General features: G+C 38.7%; 1 protein-coding gene across 1 annotated transcript in view; it reads left to right on the top strand.

Annotated features, from left to right (window-relative positions):
* Positions 1–3,610: 3,610 nt before the first annotated feature.
* Positions 3,611–19,265, top strand: part of LOC121376882 — a 27,530-nt gene continuing 11,875 nt past the window's right edge. The window contains exons 1-3 of the mRNA XM_041504668.1: positions 3,611–3,699; positions 11,975–12,638; positions 17,938–18,993. Coding sequence (XP_041360602.1) covers positions 3,673–3,699; positions 11,975–12,638; positions 17,938–18,993 — 1,747 coding nt within the window. The 5' untranslated portion in view covers positions 3,611–3,672. The remainder of the gene's footprint in view (positions 3,700–11,974; positions 12,639–17,937; positions 18,994–19,265) is intronic.

Below are 19,265 nucleotides of genomic sequence, written 5' to 3'. Positions count from 1 at the left end.
TAATCATAGGACACACGAGCTGTGGTAGACACAGGACACTCGAGCTGTGGTAAACATAGGACACTCGAGCTGTGGTAATCATAGGACACTTGAGCTGTGGTAATCACAGGACACTCGATCTGTGGTAGACATAGGACACTCGATCTGTGGTAGACATAGGACACTCGATCTGTGGTAATCATAGGACGCTCGAGCTGTGGTAAACAGGACACGCGAGCTGTAGTAGAGATAAGACACTCGAGCTGTTGTAAACATAGGATACTCGAGTTATGGTAAACATAGGATACTCGAGTTATGGTAAACATAGGATACTCGAGTTATGGTAAACATATGACATATGATCGAACTATCAAAACAAAACGAAAAACAACAAATAGTTTTGAAAACGTCACAGATGCTTGTAAAACTAATTTGTAAAATGTGAATTTACCACTGTGAAGACAAAGTATGAGAATGAATTTTGTCGACCCTCCATGACGAGAAACCGTGCGAGCAGAGACGTGTTCTAATTAGCTCATACCCTGGTCTACCCTGACAAACTCCTAGATCCGCCCTCCAATCGTCCTTCCAACCTTCATCCATTTCACTACCCAAAAACAAAAACAACCAAAACCCCCTCCAATAAAAAGAACAACGTCAAACAAACAAAACAACAACAAAAAAGATAGAGAGAAAAAACAACAAAGAAAGAAACAAAAATACCGCACCACCAAAAAGAAAACAACAAAAATACCCACAACAAAAGACAGAAAAAATAGAACCACACAAATACACACTCTCCCCCCTCTCAGTCTCCCACCTCTCTCTCTGTCTCTGTCTCTGTCTCTGCACACACACATACGCACGCACACAATGAAATGAAATACAACAGCACGCCATGACTATACTATTAATCTATGACACATTGGGCCTACGTATAGTAAATAGTAGCACCGGTGATTACTGAACGCATAATCACTATTACCCATCCGCATAGTGGCGTAACACAAAATAGGCCGGTTAAAAACGAGTCTCTCTCTCTTTGATTATAACGAAGATAACTCACTTTACACGCGAGTGTTTATATAATGCGTATGATACAAATGCGAACCTTGTTTTGCATTGGTCACGTGAACAAATTCACTAGATATTGATACTTCAACAAACGCACAATGATATTTTACACAGGTGCGCGTTTGTACATGGCGGCAAGTATGAAAAGATCAAAGCGTGTTCTGGTAGGTATTTGAATTTGACCCTAATTCAAATGTTTATGGACCCCTGTGTCCATATTTTGCATGATGTTTGGCCATTCTGTGTGCTTAATAGACAGAGGCGGCCCCTACCCCAAAATTTTGTGACAGTTGTAATTTTATTGTATATCAATTTTCATTTTTTTTATGATCCCCCTCCAAACCTCCCCCAACGTTCCCTTGGCATTCCGCCTCATGTCATCCCCCCCCCCCCCCCGTGTGGCCCATGACTCCACACTCTTCCACTAGGGAAGACAGACAGTGATAGAGAGAACGATATATCGATCTATCTACAGAGGGCGAAAAAGAGAGTTACAGTGAGAGGGGGCGAGAGTTACAGTGGGGGGTGGGCGAGAGAGACAGAAAGGGGGCGAGTTACAGAGGGGGGCGAGAGAGAGACGGGGGGGGGGGGCGAGAGAATTGTCATCATTAAGAGTACAGATCTCTTTAAACCCTACCCATAATGTTGCACTTTAAATACGGCGAGTACTGGATCTTCAGGTCTACTTGTGACGTCACTGGGGTAACGGGTACACAGAAACAAGATGTGACGAGAGAAAAAATGTGAACAGACTAGATGTGAACAAAGATGTAGACAGACAAGATGTGAACAGACAAGATGTGAACAGATAAAATGAACAGATAATATGTGAACCAAGACAAGATGTGAACAAAGACAACATATGAACATCGGCTATTGAATGTCAAACATTTGGTAATTTTGACATAGTCTTAGAGAGGAAACCAGCTACATTTTTACATCAGTAATAAGGGATCTTTTATATGCACCATCCCATATAATAGACAGGATAGCACATACCACGGCCGTTCATGTACCAGTCGTGCACTGGCTGGAGCGAGAAATCGCCCAATGGGCCCACTGACGGATCGATATCGGACAGACCGCGCATCAAGCGAACGCTTTACCATTGGGCTACGTCCCGCCCCTTTGAGAGCTAGACAGACATGTGAACCGTCATAATCGCTGTCCGCCGTCCAAATGTCCGTCTAGCAGAATACTTGGGCCCTCAAATAGCCTATATGAGGGGCGTCGGAGCTGGGGCGGCAGTGGAAGAAGTTGCCGCCCCAATATTTGCGGGAAGAAATAATTTCTGCAGGGGGCAGGCGGAAATGGCCGAATCTGGATAACAGCATTTATTGATATTAGCATTACTGCCAAACAAGCTATATAGGGCTGCAAACGATTCACTACGCATTTTTACATGGATTACCACTAATGTTGATGGTAGAACGATAAAAACAATGATAAACAGATATCAGGTCATAACATAAATTTGAGGTTTTACTCCCAACACAGTTGCCCCGCCCCCTGTCTCGTACGCTTATGCCTCTTCTTCAGCCAGCCTTCCGCCTCCTCGGTGTAAGATTCCAGATTCATACCCCCCCCCCCCCCCCCCCCGCCCCGTATATGTATTTCCATTCCCCGGGCCATTGCATCGAAACTCATGAGTAGCTCGCACTTTCAAATACACGCTGTAGATCCCCTCGACGAGCTGCAGCCGTCACTGTTAATTGATATGATGTGTGTAGTTAGCAGTACACAAACTAATTATATGTATTCATGTTACAAAAAATTCAGGTTCCAATGTACCAAATCAATGTCCATTGCCGATATAGATAATGTTTACTAATAAAACTGACAAAAGATGCGTATGAACACGCCCAAGCAGTACACCAATAAAAAGTGTGGCCCCTCACATTTAATCCACCTGCAAGAAAATAAAGGGTCACATATCATTTAAGAGATTTGATTTTTTATTATTATTATTTTTATTATTATTATTATTAGCAACCCTTATTTTTATTGAAAATCGCAGTTCTATTTTTGAGGCGTACCCTGCCCTGGTTTCAGCTTTTAGTGTATACTGCATAACAACTGTATACCAAATGAAGGTATATTTATTTACTGGCAATGGATGGATAACAGCTAGTATTCTTACAACTATAATCAATGTCACATAGGCCTATTACCAATCGGCGCACAGTTTTACAAAACATCATAAGCCTAGTTTTGCACGTAAACGTAAATCTACGACTAAACCTCTATTCTGATCACTGCTAACGGTACAACAAACATAGTTTGAAATATACATGTTCCACCTTTTATCCTTAAAAAAAAAAAACCTCTCATCTTCCGCAATGATATAATTTTCTGCGTGAAATAGATGCCAAACACGTAGAAACACATGGCCAGTGTGTCTGCTAGATGCACACATATGTGTATGATGTTTTGTGATATTGTTCTCAGAGCTGCAGCTGAATTTACTCCGTAAATACTTGACTGCACACCTCGAACTTTGACACGGAAGCTCCAGAGTTAGTACAATGCAACCTCTAGCTAGTTGTTGAAACCGAAACTAGCTGCATACCAGGAAGTAACTGTCAACTGTCCTCGGACGGCGGATCAAAACATTGTACAATGTCCTGGTCAAGCTGGTTAAGCTGCGTAAGTCGTTTATATAAATATATTTATTTTGTTCATTATACATAATTCGCTGGTATCCATGCAGTAATGTTACTAACGATATGTAATATAGGTCACCAACGCCACAATGCAGTACACTGTACAGTGTCTGAGTGTGTGTTTTCGGATATGAATAGATCGAATACCAGGGGTGGGTACGCCTACAATTCGTAAATAGTTTTTTCTTTGCTAGTAATGATCGTAGGTGCAAAATGTATGTGGTCTCAGACCACAATTAATTTTGCTATATGTTTCTATGAATCATAGTCACTTCGTACCCAAGTCATATCGTACCATCCATTTCGTACCATGCTGCCTGATCATTTCGTACCCTAGTCATTTCGTACATTGGTCATTTCGTACCATTGCAAAAAGTCATTTCGTACCCAAGTCATTTTGTACCCAAGTCATTTCGTACCCCAGTCATTACATACCCTAGTCATTTCATTCCAGAATATAGAAAACGAACTGACTATAGCATAAAAGCAGTGGGTTTTGTTTTAAAACTTTATTTTGACAGTTTGAAAACCAGAACACGTTATTGATACCCATAATACCTGACAAGAGCGTATATGGTATTTACTACAAACTGCCATCTTCGATTTTGCGTGAACTGGCTCCAAATAATTAGTCAAAAACAACAAAACAATATAATGGACCAACAAAATATTATTTATTTATTAGGTCTTCTTTTCAAACTTGCTTATTTGCATCTTATTTGTTTAAGAAATAAACAATAACAGCCATTAATCATTAACTACCTTACTGACTGCCAAATTAGCCAATTGCTAATGTTTATACAAAATGGCAATAATTTTTAGTCTTTTGCTGATAAAATATCCCTTAAATTAACCACAAATTTGTAATTTAATGTTATTTTGTAAAAGACATTACCTGGGTGATTGTTATAAATTGTTATACCATGGTACGATATGACTTTCAGTTATGGTACGAAATGACTAGGGTACGAAATGACTTTTTGCAATGGTACGAAATGACCATGGTACGAAATGACCAAGGTACGAAATGACTTTTTGCAATGGTACGAAATGACCAGGGTACGAAATGACTATGGTACGAAATGACCATGGTACGAAGTGACTAGCAACCTGTTTCTATATAGTCTTAGTGGCTATAACATTTTTATTAATATCAGCAGGCCCGTGAAGTTTTGTATGTACCTTTGCCTGCATGGGGGACAGATACCCTGAAAAGGATAACCCCTGTTGTCCAGCTCTTTCTCCCAGCATATTGGTTTAAACAGACACACCCTCTAAACCAGGCCGGAGTACATCCATTTTACACAAAAAACACTACTTTTGCATGGGCCGGAATTACCACAAACAAGTCTTCAATGTCAACAAGTTACACATGTTTACAAACTACATGCTATCCCCTGTCACTTCAGTCAAACAGTTGCCACTTCATAGCTGTCTGCCATGAAATAATCACAAACAGCAGACGACTTGCGCAGTCAAATTTTCGGATTTTGGACAACCAAATGGGAAGATAACTGTAATTTGAGGCCTATCAGTCCATTTTCCCCCCTAACAACTGGCCCACTCTAATGCATTCCAATGATATACATATTAAAGCAATGCTCAGTAAGTATCGGGATGTCACCTTTAAACTGAGAGTATATAGAGGCTGTGTTAAAACACCTACCACAGTGCCTTGCCATGGCCAATTTTAGCAATGGAAACTTGAGGGACACCAATTTCAAAATGTAATAACTTTATCAAATGTTGGAATTTCTTCATACAATGAACAGCTATTTTTTCTTCTACATATGTTCTATCTGCACAGTGTTGTCTTGGAAAGATTTTGAAATATTTAAAGGAAAAAATATCAATCATTAGATTTTACTTCATTTTTATTGAAATATTAAACTTAAATTTAAATTTTTGAAACAAATTAAAATCTAAAACTGTAAAATGTTGCATTTTAGATATGATAAGTGAAGGCTTATTAAAGATATGGTGACTGAATTCATGGTACATTATTAGAAATGTGTCAGAGGGATGGTGAAAGTCACAAAATTTGGACCATTTGCAACACATTTTTACACACTAATTTCAGGGGAAATTAGACATGATAGGCCTCAGATTCAATTTTGACCTGCTGTATTTACTTAATCTACTTCATTTACTGTATTAGACATGTAGCCACTTTGTAAAAGGCAAAACAGCCTATATAAATGCATATTAATATGAATATGCCCTACAGATGTTACTAGGTATACACCATATTATGTTTTTTGTTGACAACTTTGAAAATGCTGATATAAATCCTTCCAAGAGGTACTTGCACCATATTTTTCAGTTTCCAGTGATAACTGTTAACAAGTGTAATCATGTGCCAGTGTCTTGGATACCTCAGTGTAGTATTTCTTGATTGGAAGGGTGTTTGTAGTAATGACCACTGAATATGCATTATGTATTACAAGTGTACCAGCATCTGCTTACTGAACACAATAAATACATTCAGACAGCATAGAATATTAGCCTATTAGATTTTCTAAGGATAAAAGACCATTTTTGAAAAATGACTGAAGTGTGTAATTTACATAAATGTTGGTGAAATGTATTATTAGAGTACTTAATCTTGTTAAAAACTGTATACTATTTATTTAAAGTGTTTAATTACATTTAGTAGTGATATATTCATTATATTTAGATCTTCTGTCCAATTGTAATAATTGAGAAACTTATTAAAATTCAATATGTAATTTTTTTTTAAAATCTCAATATTGACCAACAAAATCCACCTTTTGCTCTTTTTTTACCAAATTATCATCTTCATAAATCAAGGCTAATATTCGTTCCTCGTATTCAGCCTTGATACATGTAGTCAAGATTACTGATATCCACTACTAGCGCCCTCTATTGGAAGAAAATTTGTAACACCGATTATGTCCCTTACACGATGACATCGCTGACCAATCACAGCATCGGTAACATGTGACAATCTTGAAAGCAATTTCAAAAATTAAAGCTGCACGCCCTAGTTCCATCCAGCGAAAATAAATTATAATTTGGTTAATCTACAAACCTGTAACACACTTGGATCACGTTTTTATCAAATGGAGTGAATAAGCAGGTTTTATATCGATAAATACCATGGGAATCCCCATGTCCCAATTGCTTGAAATAATTTTGAAAGTTAGTATTCTGATGTCACCGGTAGATGTCGCTCGAAGCACAACAATGCCTACGTCACGACAAATTTCACAGAGTGCGCACAGACTTTGGGTCCGTTCCTTTCACCTCTCCTGGACATGTTCCAACTGTTCTGTCCTGGTTGTATCCTCTCTCCAGATATCGTAAGACGTAGCAAAATTATTGGTTTTAAGGGTTTGTAACGTTTTGTATTGAGATACTTGTCTGAACTTTATTGTTACTGAAAATGTTCACGAACTGTGAAGAAAAATCTCACAAATGAACAACAAGCAAACGACAAGAAATCGGATGTTGATTGCGCGAACCGTGCACGAGAAAACAAACCGAACCAAAATGATAACGGTCATGTGGTATACCAACGTCTGTGACATTGAAATGGGAATATCCCCTCTAAAAATAGATTAGACCTTGTCTGCTCAACAGTTTTTTCTCAGAGGCCCGTGGCATTTTATGAAATACGAAAAATGCATTTTGTGGTATTACAAACACCAGGATTACCAAAAAACACTTCAGGTGAATGGAAATGTTTATTCTAAATAATAAAAAGTAAGTAAAGTGCAATTTTATTTGTGAAAAAAATGGGTTTAACAGCGAAAAACAACGGCGTAATGGTTAACAACTAGGGCATGTCCCTTTAACCGCCGAAACCTGTTTTTTTAACATATCGTGACAAACACGACAAGTTTCCACGGACGCTGACGCTGCCATCTTTGTTTACAATAACAAGGGAATCTATAAGGAGCGTTGCGATTCGTTGCAATCAGATCTCATCGCATCCAATGAAATTTAAGCATTTTGTGGCACGATTTCTTGACGACATGTATCAAGGCTGAATACGAGGAACGAATATTAGCCTTGAATACGAGGAACGAATATTAGCCTTGATTTATGAAGATGCCAAATTATTAGCTCAAAACTGTTAAAAAATATTGCAACAACATGTAGTAACCTCAGAGGTCATTTTATGCTATTTTGGAGGATATTGAAATTTAAAAGTTGAAAATTTTAATTTTAATTTTAATTTTTAATAAATTCAAAAAAAAGTTTTTTAATTTAATAAAATATTTAGAAAATAAATAAATGAGTTTTCATATTCCATGTGGTATTCACAAAAAGAACTACTTTTGCATGGGCTGGAATTACCACAAACAAGTCTTCAATTTCAACAAGTTACACATGTTTACAAACTACATGCTATCAACTTCAGTCAAATAGTTGCCACTTCATAGCTGTCTGCCATGAAATAATCACAGTCAAACAGCAGACGACTTGCGCAGTCAAATTTCCGGATTTTGGACAACCAAATGGGAAGATAACTGTAATCTGAGGCCATGTGCATTCCCCAGCGAAGACCCCATCGCACATCCCCTGCACCAGCCCACACACCCACTGCACTGGGAGATTTGTTGGTAGGGGAGGTAACTCTTGTTTAACAACACAATAACAAAAAGTGAAGAGTTACATGTACATAGTGTGAGATTGAGTTCAATAAATCTGTCACGGGGATGTGTGGCGTAGGAGTTTCCTACTAGGAAACAAGTAAAATGCTTGCCTGATGTGTGGTCAGACAGGGATTGATCACCATCTCTGGGCTATTTCTTGTTCCAGCTAGTGCATGACGGCTGGTATAGCAAAGGCTGTGGTATGTGCTATCTTGTCTATTGGGATGATGCATTTAAAAGATCTCTTGCTACTAATGGGAAAATGTAATGGGTTTTCTTTCTTAAAGACTATGTTTAAATTACCAAATGTCGACATCCAATTTAGAAGATGATTAAGAAATCAATGTGCTCTAGTGGTGCCGTTAAACAAAACAACAGACAAATACATACTCACACAAACACACTCACAACATACAAACATAATACATGCACACACACACACACACAGAGAGAGAGAGAGACTCACACATACATATACACACACACACACACAAACTCACACATAGGGATGGAACGATTATATGTTGTTACCAAAAACAGAGGTTTTAGGCCCACGGTTTGGTACATTGTTTCCCAGTTTGTGAACCATGGTTCATTTCTTTTTCTTCTTTTTTCTTCTTTTTTCAAATGGTACATATATAAACGTTTCCGCACCTTGCTGGTAATCCCAATAAAGTATTTCGGCCAATCATAGCATTCGATTCTCTTAACCGGAAATGTTTGCATGGGCGATAGGTGCCGTTCGGATCCTGCACAGAACCCGCAAATGTCTTGCTGAGACCGTAAAAATTGTAACATCCCAAAATAGAGACTGACCTCAGTGATTAGTCCACTGAGAGGAAAAAACATTTTAAATATGTTTCGTCCCAGTTGTAAAAATTCAAAAAAAAGTAAAGACGTGTTAATATCAATAATTATACAATGGCACCCAGTTTACGTCATATTACATGTAATTTAAAATGATTCAACATTGCTAATTTCCCTAAGTTTTTGTCAGATTAAAATCGTCCACAGTTCCTGAATGACGATTTACACAAACTACTTTGCACTTTTTTTCTTCTTTTTAATATAAATCTTTGTAAAAAAAAATAATAATAATAACTAGTTAAATAATTCACTATTATATACTATTATGTACTTGTGCTTTATTTTTGTATATATTTTTTTTAATCAGTGATACCTTTTTACACACACACACACACACACACACACATATCAAAGTAATAATAAACATAGAAATATGTCTTAACCAAAAACCGAACACCGAACCAAAACCCCCCCCCCCCCCAAAAAAAAAAACCCCGTCCCATCCCTACACACTCACACACATATACATACATACACACCACACACTAACACACACACACAATACACACACACAATACACACACACACAATACACACACACACAATACACACACACACACAATACACACACACACAATACACACACAATACACACTCATACATTCACTCACACACACACATTCACTCACACACATACACATTCACTCACACACATATACACATTCACTCACACACACATACACATTCACTCACACACACATACACATTCACTCACACACATACACATTCACTCACACACACATACACATTCACTCACACACATATACATTCACACACACATTCACTCACACATACATTCACTCACACACACATATACATTCACACACATTCACTCACACACAATACACACATACACACACATTCACTCACACACATACACACACACTCACATACACACACATATACACACAAACATACACATACACACACACATATACACACACAAACATACACACACATACACACACACACACACACACACACACACACATGGGACCCTGCTGAAACATTCTTAATAAATCCCTTGTGTTGGAATATGTTAACTGTAATTGTTCACTTAGTGTTGATGTATATAACTAATGTAAATATGTCGGGGTTGGTGTTTGGTTTGATGTGTACATAACGAAAAAAGAAATTAAATACTTATGAAAGGTTTAAGAAAAAGAAGAAACTTTTATAGAGCCTAGATTTTGGTGAACACAACAATAAAAGAAAGAAATGTTTTATTTAACGACGCACTCAACACATTTTATTTATGGTTATATGGCGTCAGACATGGTTAAGGACTACACAGATATTGAGAGAGGAAACCCGTTGTCGGCACTTCATGGGCTACTCTTTTCGATAAGCAGCAAGGGATCTTTTATATGCACCATCCCACAGACAGGGTAGTACATACCACGGGTGTTGTTATACCAGTCGTGGTGCACTGGTTGGAATGAGAAATAGCCTAATGGGTCCACTGACGAGCCTCGATCTCAGACCGACCACACATCGTGCGAGTGCTTTACCACTGGGCTTCGTGCTGCCCCCACAACAATAAGGGCATAGTTCTTCTCATTCAAATCCTTTCTCATTCTTACGTTCATATAAATCTAAATGATGGGAAACAATAGGATGTGCATCCTACTCGAGGACTAAAATGTACATTAAATTAATTATAGTTTTGTTTAATAAAAATCTAGCTTAAAGCTATTATCAAGAAAGAACTTCTGAACAGATATGGGTTTTTTGTTTTGTTTTTTAATTTAGATTAACATTTGACTCACCCATTTTATTTTTATTTATAATCAAACACAATATCAAAGAAGAAAATTATATTGTTCTGTTACAATAATGAACACCATACATATCACATCGCTATCTTTGTCACTATCATTTTTTGTTTCCTAATAAATTAACGCTAGCTGAACGGGACTTTAAAACTGTGCCGTTTTACACGTAATGCTGGTTTAGATAGATGCTCTCTGTCTCTGTCTCTGTCTCTCTCTCTCTCTCTCTCTCTCTCCGTGTCTCTCTGTCTCTGTGTGTGTCTCTCCCTCTGACTGTCTCTCTCACTCACTCCCTCTCTCTCTCTGTGTCTCTCTCACTCTCTGTCTGTCTCTCTCACTCTCTCTTTCTTTCTCTCTCTCTCTCTCTCTCTCTCTCTCTCTCTCTCTCCTCTCTCTGTCTCTCTGTGTCTCTCTCTCTCTCTCTCTCTCTCTCTCTCTCTCTCTCTCTCTCTCTCTCTCCGTGTCTCTCTGTCTCTGTGTGTGTCTCTCCCTCCGTCTGTCTCTCTCACTCTCTCTCTCTCTCCGTGTCTCTCTCACTCTGTCTCTCTCTCTCTCCGTGTCTCTGTGTGTCTCTCTCTCTCTCTCTCTCTCTCTCTCTCTCTCTCTCTCTCTCTCTCTCTCTCTCTCTCTGTGATGTATCCTATAAAATGTATAATTTCAAATTATAAACATTTACATATTGTTTCGGAAACCCCCTTACCTAAGGCATAATCTGCCCCTGCAGCTAAATTTGAGGGAAAGAAACCCTCTTACATTGACCGGCACTTACTCTTTTTAACCAGTTTATCTTCACGGAAGAGATTGGCTCCCGTCAGACTGCTGTTTCGGAATGAGTGTATTTTAGACATCAACTTACCGTAGTTTTATTAGATATATATTTTTTCAATTCCCTAGTCGGTGGGCTCTGTTGAACCATAATTGATTGCACATGTATGGTATCAACAAACACGGCAACAACGTTAACTACATAATCTAATATGTCCTGTTTAAATTGCAGTGTTCAAAAGGAGAAACAGAGTATACAACAGTCTCTAATGATGATAATCCAGTCACAAGACAACCGCAAGCTACTAGAATGAGAGACGTGGACCAGTCTCCCAATATTCCTCAGCCATCACATACAAGTAACGAGCATGCGCAGACACAACCAAGGACAGCAAATTCCACCCAACCTATCCACAAAACACAGATTCGACCCAGGTCGAGGGAAAATGAATTTAAAGGGGAAAGCACGGCACCAGTCTCAAATAAAAAACAGTACAATACAGAGCATGGTCTAACAATTACGTGCTATGTTGGTGACGTCACCAGAGCCAAGGCAGAAGGAATTGTGACTGGAGAAGGACGTGGCATGACGAAACCTAGCATGGTTACAAAAGCCCTCTGTCAGCTTGCTAAGATCAACTATAGTCATTTACGTGAGAGTATTGACAATAAGTATCGCACATTGGATCTGCAAAATGGAGAAGTGTACTTCGTTGAGACTAACAGCAGTCAGATTCTGTTAGACTTCAGAATAATATTCCTGGCGGTAGTGTCGAGATTCAACACAGAGAAGGAAGGATACTGGAGGGGACAGGTGGAAGACCTGTACACAAAGATTTTACAAGAAGCAGAGAAGGCACATTTAAAATCTGTTGCCATACCTCTGCTTGGAACAGGTAAGCATGATGCATTATATAGTCCGTTTGCATGAAAAGGGAACCGATGAATTGGCATATAGCTAGGGCCTCCAAAATATTGGACTCGAGTACTTGAGGGTCAAACTCGACCTGGACCCGAGTACCAGACATTTACACCAGATGATAATGAAAGAAAGAAATGTTTTATTTAACGATGCACTCAACACATTTTATTTACGGTTATATGGCATCAGACATATGGTTAAGGACCACACAGAGTTTGTGAGGAAACCCGCTGTCACCACTACATGAGCAAGTGATCTTTTATTTGCACTTCCCACAGGCAGGATAGCACAAACCACGGCCTTTGTTGAACCAGATATGGATCACTGGTCGGTGCAAGTGGTTTACACCTACCCATTGAGCCTTGCGAAGCACTCACTCAAGGTTTGGAGTCGGTATCTGGATTAAAAATCCCATGCATCGACTGGGATCTGAACCCATTACCTACCAGCCTGTAGACCGATAGCCTAACAACGACGCCACCGAGGCCGGTCATAGATGATAATGAGACTAAGGGATAAAGTCAAATTAAAGTGCTGAACATGGATGCCATCAGTGGCGGATCCAGAAAATCCATTTTTGGGGGGGGGGGGGGGGGGGGGGGGGGGGGGGGGGGGGGGGGGGGGGGGGCAATGACATGAGGCGGAATGCCAAGGGAACTTTGAGGGAGGTTTGGTGAGGGATTGTAAAAAAAAAATTAATTAATATATAATAAATTATAACTCACAAAATTTAGTGACACCCCCCACCCCCCACCACCCCCCCTCCCCCCCCCCTCCCAGATCTGCCTCTGGCCATATCATGTCATTGTATTGCATTCCACACATTAAAATTTTGTTTTCCCTCCATGTCTTATAGCCTATAATGTAATTAGCAACAAGAATATTGCAGAATTCTATAACAGTTGGTGGGCACAACTGGTACATCAAAGGCTGTGGTATGTACTACCCTGTCTGTGGGATGGTGCATATAAAAGATCCCTTGTTGCTAATCGAAAAGAGTAGCCCATGAAGTGGCGACAGCAGGTTTCCCCTCTCAATATGTGTGGTCCATAACCATATGTCCAACGCCATATAACCGTAAATACAATGTGTTGAGTGTGTCGTTAAATAAAACATTTCTTTCCTTCCTCTCTCAATATCTGTGTGGTTCTTAACCATATGTCTTGACGCCATATAACCGTAAGGGCAATTCCATGGTCAAGTGAACCAATAGGTGATTTTTAGAAACAATTTCAAGTGAGACAAGTTTGGTATCATTTGAAAGGTTATTATCTCTAGTGTCAAATATTACATTAATCCTTATTCAGTAGATGTGTTTTAGTTACACTGTTACTGATAATGCAACTAATGCATCAACCATGAATGCAGCAATATTTTACGAAAAAGTCTATTAACACATTTATCAGCATATTTTTTATACATAAGTGAGTAGAAATAAAATTCTTTATACAGAAATAATCCCAGACATGTCCTTTGTTAATTGACATAATATATAAAAGACAAATTTATATTTCAAGCAGACTTTTATCCATAATATTTACATATGTTACTCGTGTGTAGGTCCGACACCAAAATATAACATTTTTTAATCTCCACTTCTGCTAACTGGTTGTAAAATGTTACTAACTGAGATGCAATGTTAATTTAATATGGTTGATTAAAAAATATAAAAACAATTACTGAATATGTAACAATTGCCATGCTACTGTGGTGCTGTTATAGTGTTCATCCGACACCATAAAGCATGTTTATTTTTTCCAATTTTGAAGCAAAGTATTGATATTTATGCAATGCCAGTGTGATTTTAGGAGACATTTTTTATAACTAGAGCCAATTATGAAAGTCATTATTAATATTTTATCCATATAAGTGGATTAAGAGGAATTTATCAAAGTTTGCGAAAGGCAGCTTCTCTCCAAAAGTGTTGATTATGTTTTAAAAGGTAAAAATTATACTTGCAGCTAACTGTTCATCTCCATAACAAAATAACAAATGCAGTAATTGCATTTACTGCCAGATTTATACAAATTGGAATATTTGTAGATGATCACAACTAATATGGTAAATGTGACATCAAATTTGAGGAAACCACTTTTACATTCACTGGCAGCACTTTATGTGTGGAATCAATAAATATAAAGTTACTTATCACAAATAAATGCAAATATATTAAAATATGTCACTTGCACCTTGTTCAAGTCCCTAGTCACTGGGGGCTGCAACAGCTACAGTATATATGCCTTTAATTTTAGAATAATGAAATTTTTCTGTGGTGCTGTCATCTCATAGGCATACATGTAACTAGTGGCGATATTTCCTGTGTCACGTCATTTGTAGGTTTACACTAGTCACAAGGTGGCCACTTTGCCCCCCACCCCACCCCATGTAGTCATAGGTGTTACCTTGAATTTTTGAATGGTGTTCATCTTAATTTACACTGAACTAGTTAAGGTTTTTTTTAAAAAAAAAAAAAAACCACATGGCCAAGAGGGGGTTCATCCCCACCCCCTGAACCCCCTTCCTGTGATGCACCTGGTAATTGTTTTTCATTTTCTTCAAACTAAAATAATAAATCCTAGCTCAAACTGTGTTTCTGCTTTTAAAATCATCTTGTTTGTTAACTATAATGACTGTTTTTCAAAACATGTAAAGTTGTATTTCACACGAATATGTCCGACACCAAAAAAAATCTACGTCCGACACCAAGCATGTTTAGTGTGTAATTAAAACACAAAGTTTTTACATCTGATATATACAAATAAACATTTACCCTATCGGAATAGGACACAATATTTCCAATATGCCCTCACACATCACAGAGAATTAGACATAACCATGTGTGGGTGAAACATTGCAGTTTGTGTGCATACGTCCCGACACCATGCGTATTTTCCCCTGTACACCTAAAGCGACACAAGGATGGAATAAAGTTTATATATATAACAATGGTGTCCTAGTTGGTTCTTACAATGTATAACAATCAAAAGTTGTGGAACTTTTTGTACATTTATGTAATACTTAGCTGAAGTGTCTGAAATGTACATCCGACAACATGGAATTGCCTGTAAATAAAATGTGTTGAGTGCGCCGTTAAATAAAACATTTCCTTCCTTCCTTCCTTACATGCATGGGTACTTGAGTCTTGTGAACGGACTCGAGTCTTCCTGGACTCGGCCTGTACGCGAGTACTCGAGTCTTGTGAACGGACTCGAGTCTTCCTGGACTCGGCCTGTACGCGAGTACTCGAGTCTTGTGAACGGACTCGAGTCTTCCTGGACTCGGCCTGTACGCGAGTACTCGAGTCTTGTGAACGGACTCGAGTCTTCCTAGACTCGTCCTGTACGCGAGTACTTGAGTACTCGTGGAGACACTACATATAACTCTAAAATAAATAATGTTAAAACTTAATGTATCAACACAAATTAGGCTACTGAGTTTTAAACTCATACCAGCTCCACATTTTTATTATTTTTACTAATTATTTCTATGTAAATAAAAAAGTTTCATAACACATTGCCATCAAATTATGTAGATTAATCTCATTTTTAATACCGGGGTGAAGACAAAATACTATAACAGCCTTAGCTGTATCATTATTGAAGAAGGCTGGGAGGTACAGGGTTCGCAGCCCGGTACCAGTTCCCAACTTCCCACCCAGAATGAGTTTTAATGACTCAATGGGCAGGTGAAAGACCACTAACCACTAACAACTAACCCACTGTCCTGGACAGACAGCTCAGATAGCTGACGTGTGTGCCCAGGACATTGTGGCTGTGCTTAAACCTTAATTGGATATAAGCACGAAAATTAAGTTGACATGAAATGAAAATGGAGAATACGCTTTCCTCCATACACCCTCATCTTTGCTTAAGAGTCCCAGTGTGTATCTTCCCTAATAGTGGCAAAACGTAGCCCAGTGGTCAAGCATTCACTTGATGTGCAATCGGTCAGGGATCGATCCCCGTCAGTGAGCCTATTGAAGTGGCGACAGTGGGTTTCCGCTCTCAATATCTGTGTGGTCCTTAACCATATGTCTGACGCCATATAACCGTAAATAAAATGTGTTGAGCGCGTCGTTAAATAAAACATTTCTCTCTTTTTTGCTCTTCTATTGTTTTTGAGGGCAGGACGTAGCCCAGTGGTTAAAGCGTTCGCTTGATGCACGGTCGGTCCAGGATCGATCTCCATCAGTGGACCCATTGGGCTATTTCTCACTCCAGCCAGTGCAGCACGACTGGTATATAAAAGGCCGTGGTATGTGCTATCTTGTCTGGGATGGTGCATATAAAAGATCTCTTGCTGCTAATCAAAAAGAGTAACCCATGAAGTAGCGACAGTGGGTTTCCTCTCTCAATATCTGTGTGGTCTCTAACCATATGTCCGACACCATTTAACCGTAAATAAAATGTGTTGAGTGTGTCATTAAATAAAACATTTCCTTCCTTCTATTGTTTTTATAAACAATAATTTTGCTTAAAATCAATGTAAGATATTTCAAATTTTTCGATCTCTGCACAGTGTGCAAATTGCTTCTACAGCCACTGATTGGCTGGCTTAAAAATCACGACGTTTGTTTGGTTACTTGCCATGGCCGGAACTTCACTTTCATTCATATAATGTTTCCATTCATGAGTCAGATTACACATACATTATTCGATGTACAAAGATTTACAAAAGAAAATGGACCCATTTGTTTCGTAAACATGAAATGGTATATTTTCATAAGCTGCGGCTTTAGTAATATATAAAAATTATTATTTTCAAATGCAAATACAGTTGTATTATTTTGTACTATAAACATTTGGCTGTAAAAAGAGCTCTGTTATGCTATATGACGTCATGTAATGTGCGTAAGATTATATGACATAATGACTGATGGCTTTGTTACAAACTGCAGAGGAATTTTTACATTAAAAATCAATTAAAATTGACAATGGGTAATAAAGAGAATAACCAACTCGCTACTCGCCTTGTGAATGAATGTTGTAAAACCCTCGCCAAAGGCTCGGGTTTACAACATTCATTCACGAGGGACAGATAATTCATAATTCCTCGTAGCTCGTCAGTTATTTTCTAATTCTACTGTGTAATATACATGTATGTTCTACTGTGTGATATTATATGTTCTACTGTGTGATATTATATGTTCTGCTGTGTGGTATTATATGTTCTACTGTGTGGTATTATATGTTCTACTGTGTGATATTATATGTTCTACTGTGTGATATTATATGTTCTACTGTGTAATATTATATGTTCTGCTGTATCTACAGGGAATATAGGGGCTCCTCTTGAACTTGCTGTTGATGCCTTACTATGGGCACTCTTCAAATTTGCACCCAAGTACCTGACAGATGTTCTGGTTGTGAGTTTCCATGACAACGTCAATGCTTTGATTCAACAGCGGTGCCAAGGATTCTTTTCTGAAAAGTCTCGAAATGACAAACGGCATGAAGCTCTGTATAACGCTGATAAAGAGAGACCGCAAGAAGCTCTGATCCACGATGTACCCGTTTCCAGCAGGGCACCTTTGGCTAGTTGTCCTCGTGAGAATAAAAGACAGATGGCAGGTGGACCAGATGTATCTGAAGGAATGTACAGAAACCAAGTGAACACAACTGACCCTCCAAGAGATATTTCTCAAATCCATGTCACGGTTGAGAAATCCAAGACATCCCAACAGCCATCGTATTCTAGGCCCAGCTACGACGAGAATGAGTCCAGGACACGTAACTCTAACATAGAGAGACCCCAACAGCCATCGCATTCTAGGCCCAGCTACGAAGAGAATGAGTCCAGGACACGTAACTCTAACATAGAGAGACTTCAGCAGAGCGTGTCCAGCTCTGGCAGTAAAGACAAAGGCAGCTCGGCCCATGATGCTACTTCACATATCGATACTGCGATCCAAAACAAAGAGGAATACATCACGGTAAACACTCTGACCATTATGTGCTACATCGGTGACATCACCAGAGCCAAGGCAGAAGGAATAGTGATTGGAGAAGGGCGAGGTATGCTGAAGCCTGGCATGGTGATGAAAGCTCTCTGTAATCTTGCGAACATCAACTATGAGTTCTTGCGCGACAGAGTCTACAATAAGTATGACACGCTAGATTTTAAGAGTGGAGGCGTGTACTTTATTGAGACCGAAAGGTGTCACACTGAGTTACAGTTCAAGATAATACTGATGGCGATAGTCTGGAGATTTCACGACGGGGATGACACCACCACCTGGAAGAGACGCATGGAAAAACTGTACACGGAGATCTTGCGTGAAGCAGACGAAGCAGGGTTACAATCTGTTGCCATACCTCTTCTAGGATCAGGTAAGAATTTGGAATTAGTAGACTACTTCACATGTAATACATATCTCCTTGTATTAATTAATAACTGTGTTTTAACAGAAAATGTAATGTTTCATTTTGTACTGTGATAATATCTGTTTGAAGCTCCAAATAAATTTTACGTGAATAATAAAAAGAATTGGAACTTATATTTCTATAAGGCACTGTGTATACCTCTTCTAGAACGAAGTAAAGTGTGTTTTGTTTAACTACTGGCTGGAGCTAGAAATACCCCAATGGACCACCTTATGGGG

This window comes from Gigantopelta aegis, chromosome 7 (assembly GCF_016097555.1).
Source record: "Gigantopelta aegis isolate Gae_Host chromosome 7, Gae_host_genome, whole genome shotgun sequence".
Lineage (NCBI taxonomy): Eukaryota > Metazoa > Mollusca > Gastropoda > Neomphalida > Peltospiridae > Gigantopelta > Gigantopelta aegis.
This window is presented reverse-complemented; position numbering and strand designations above follow the sequence as displayed.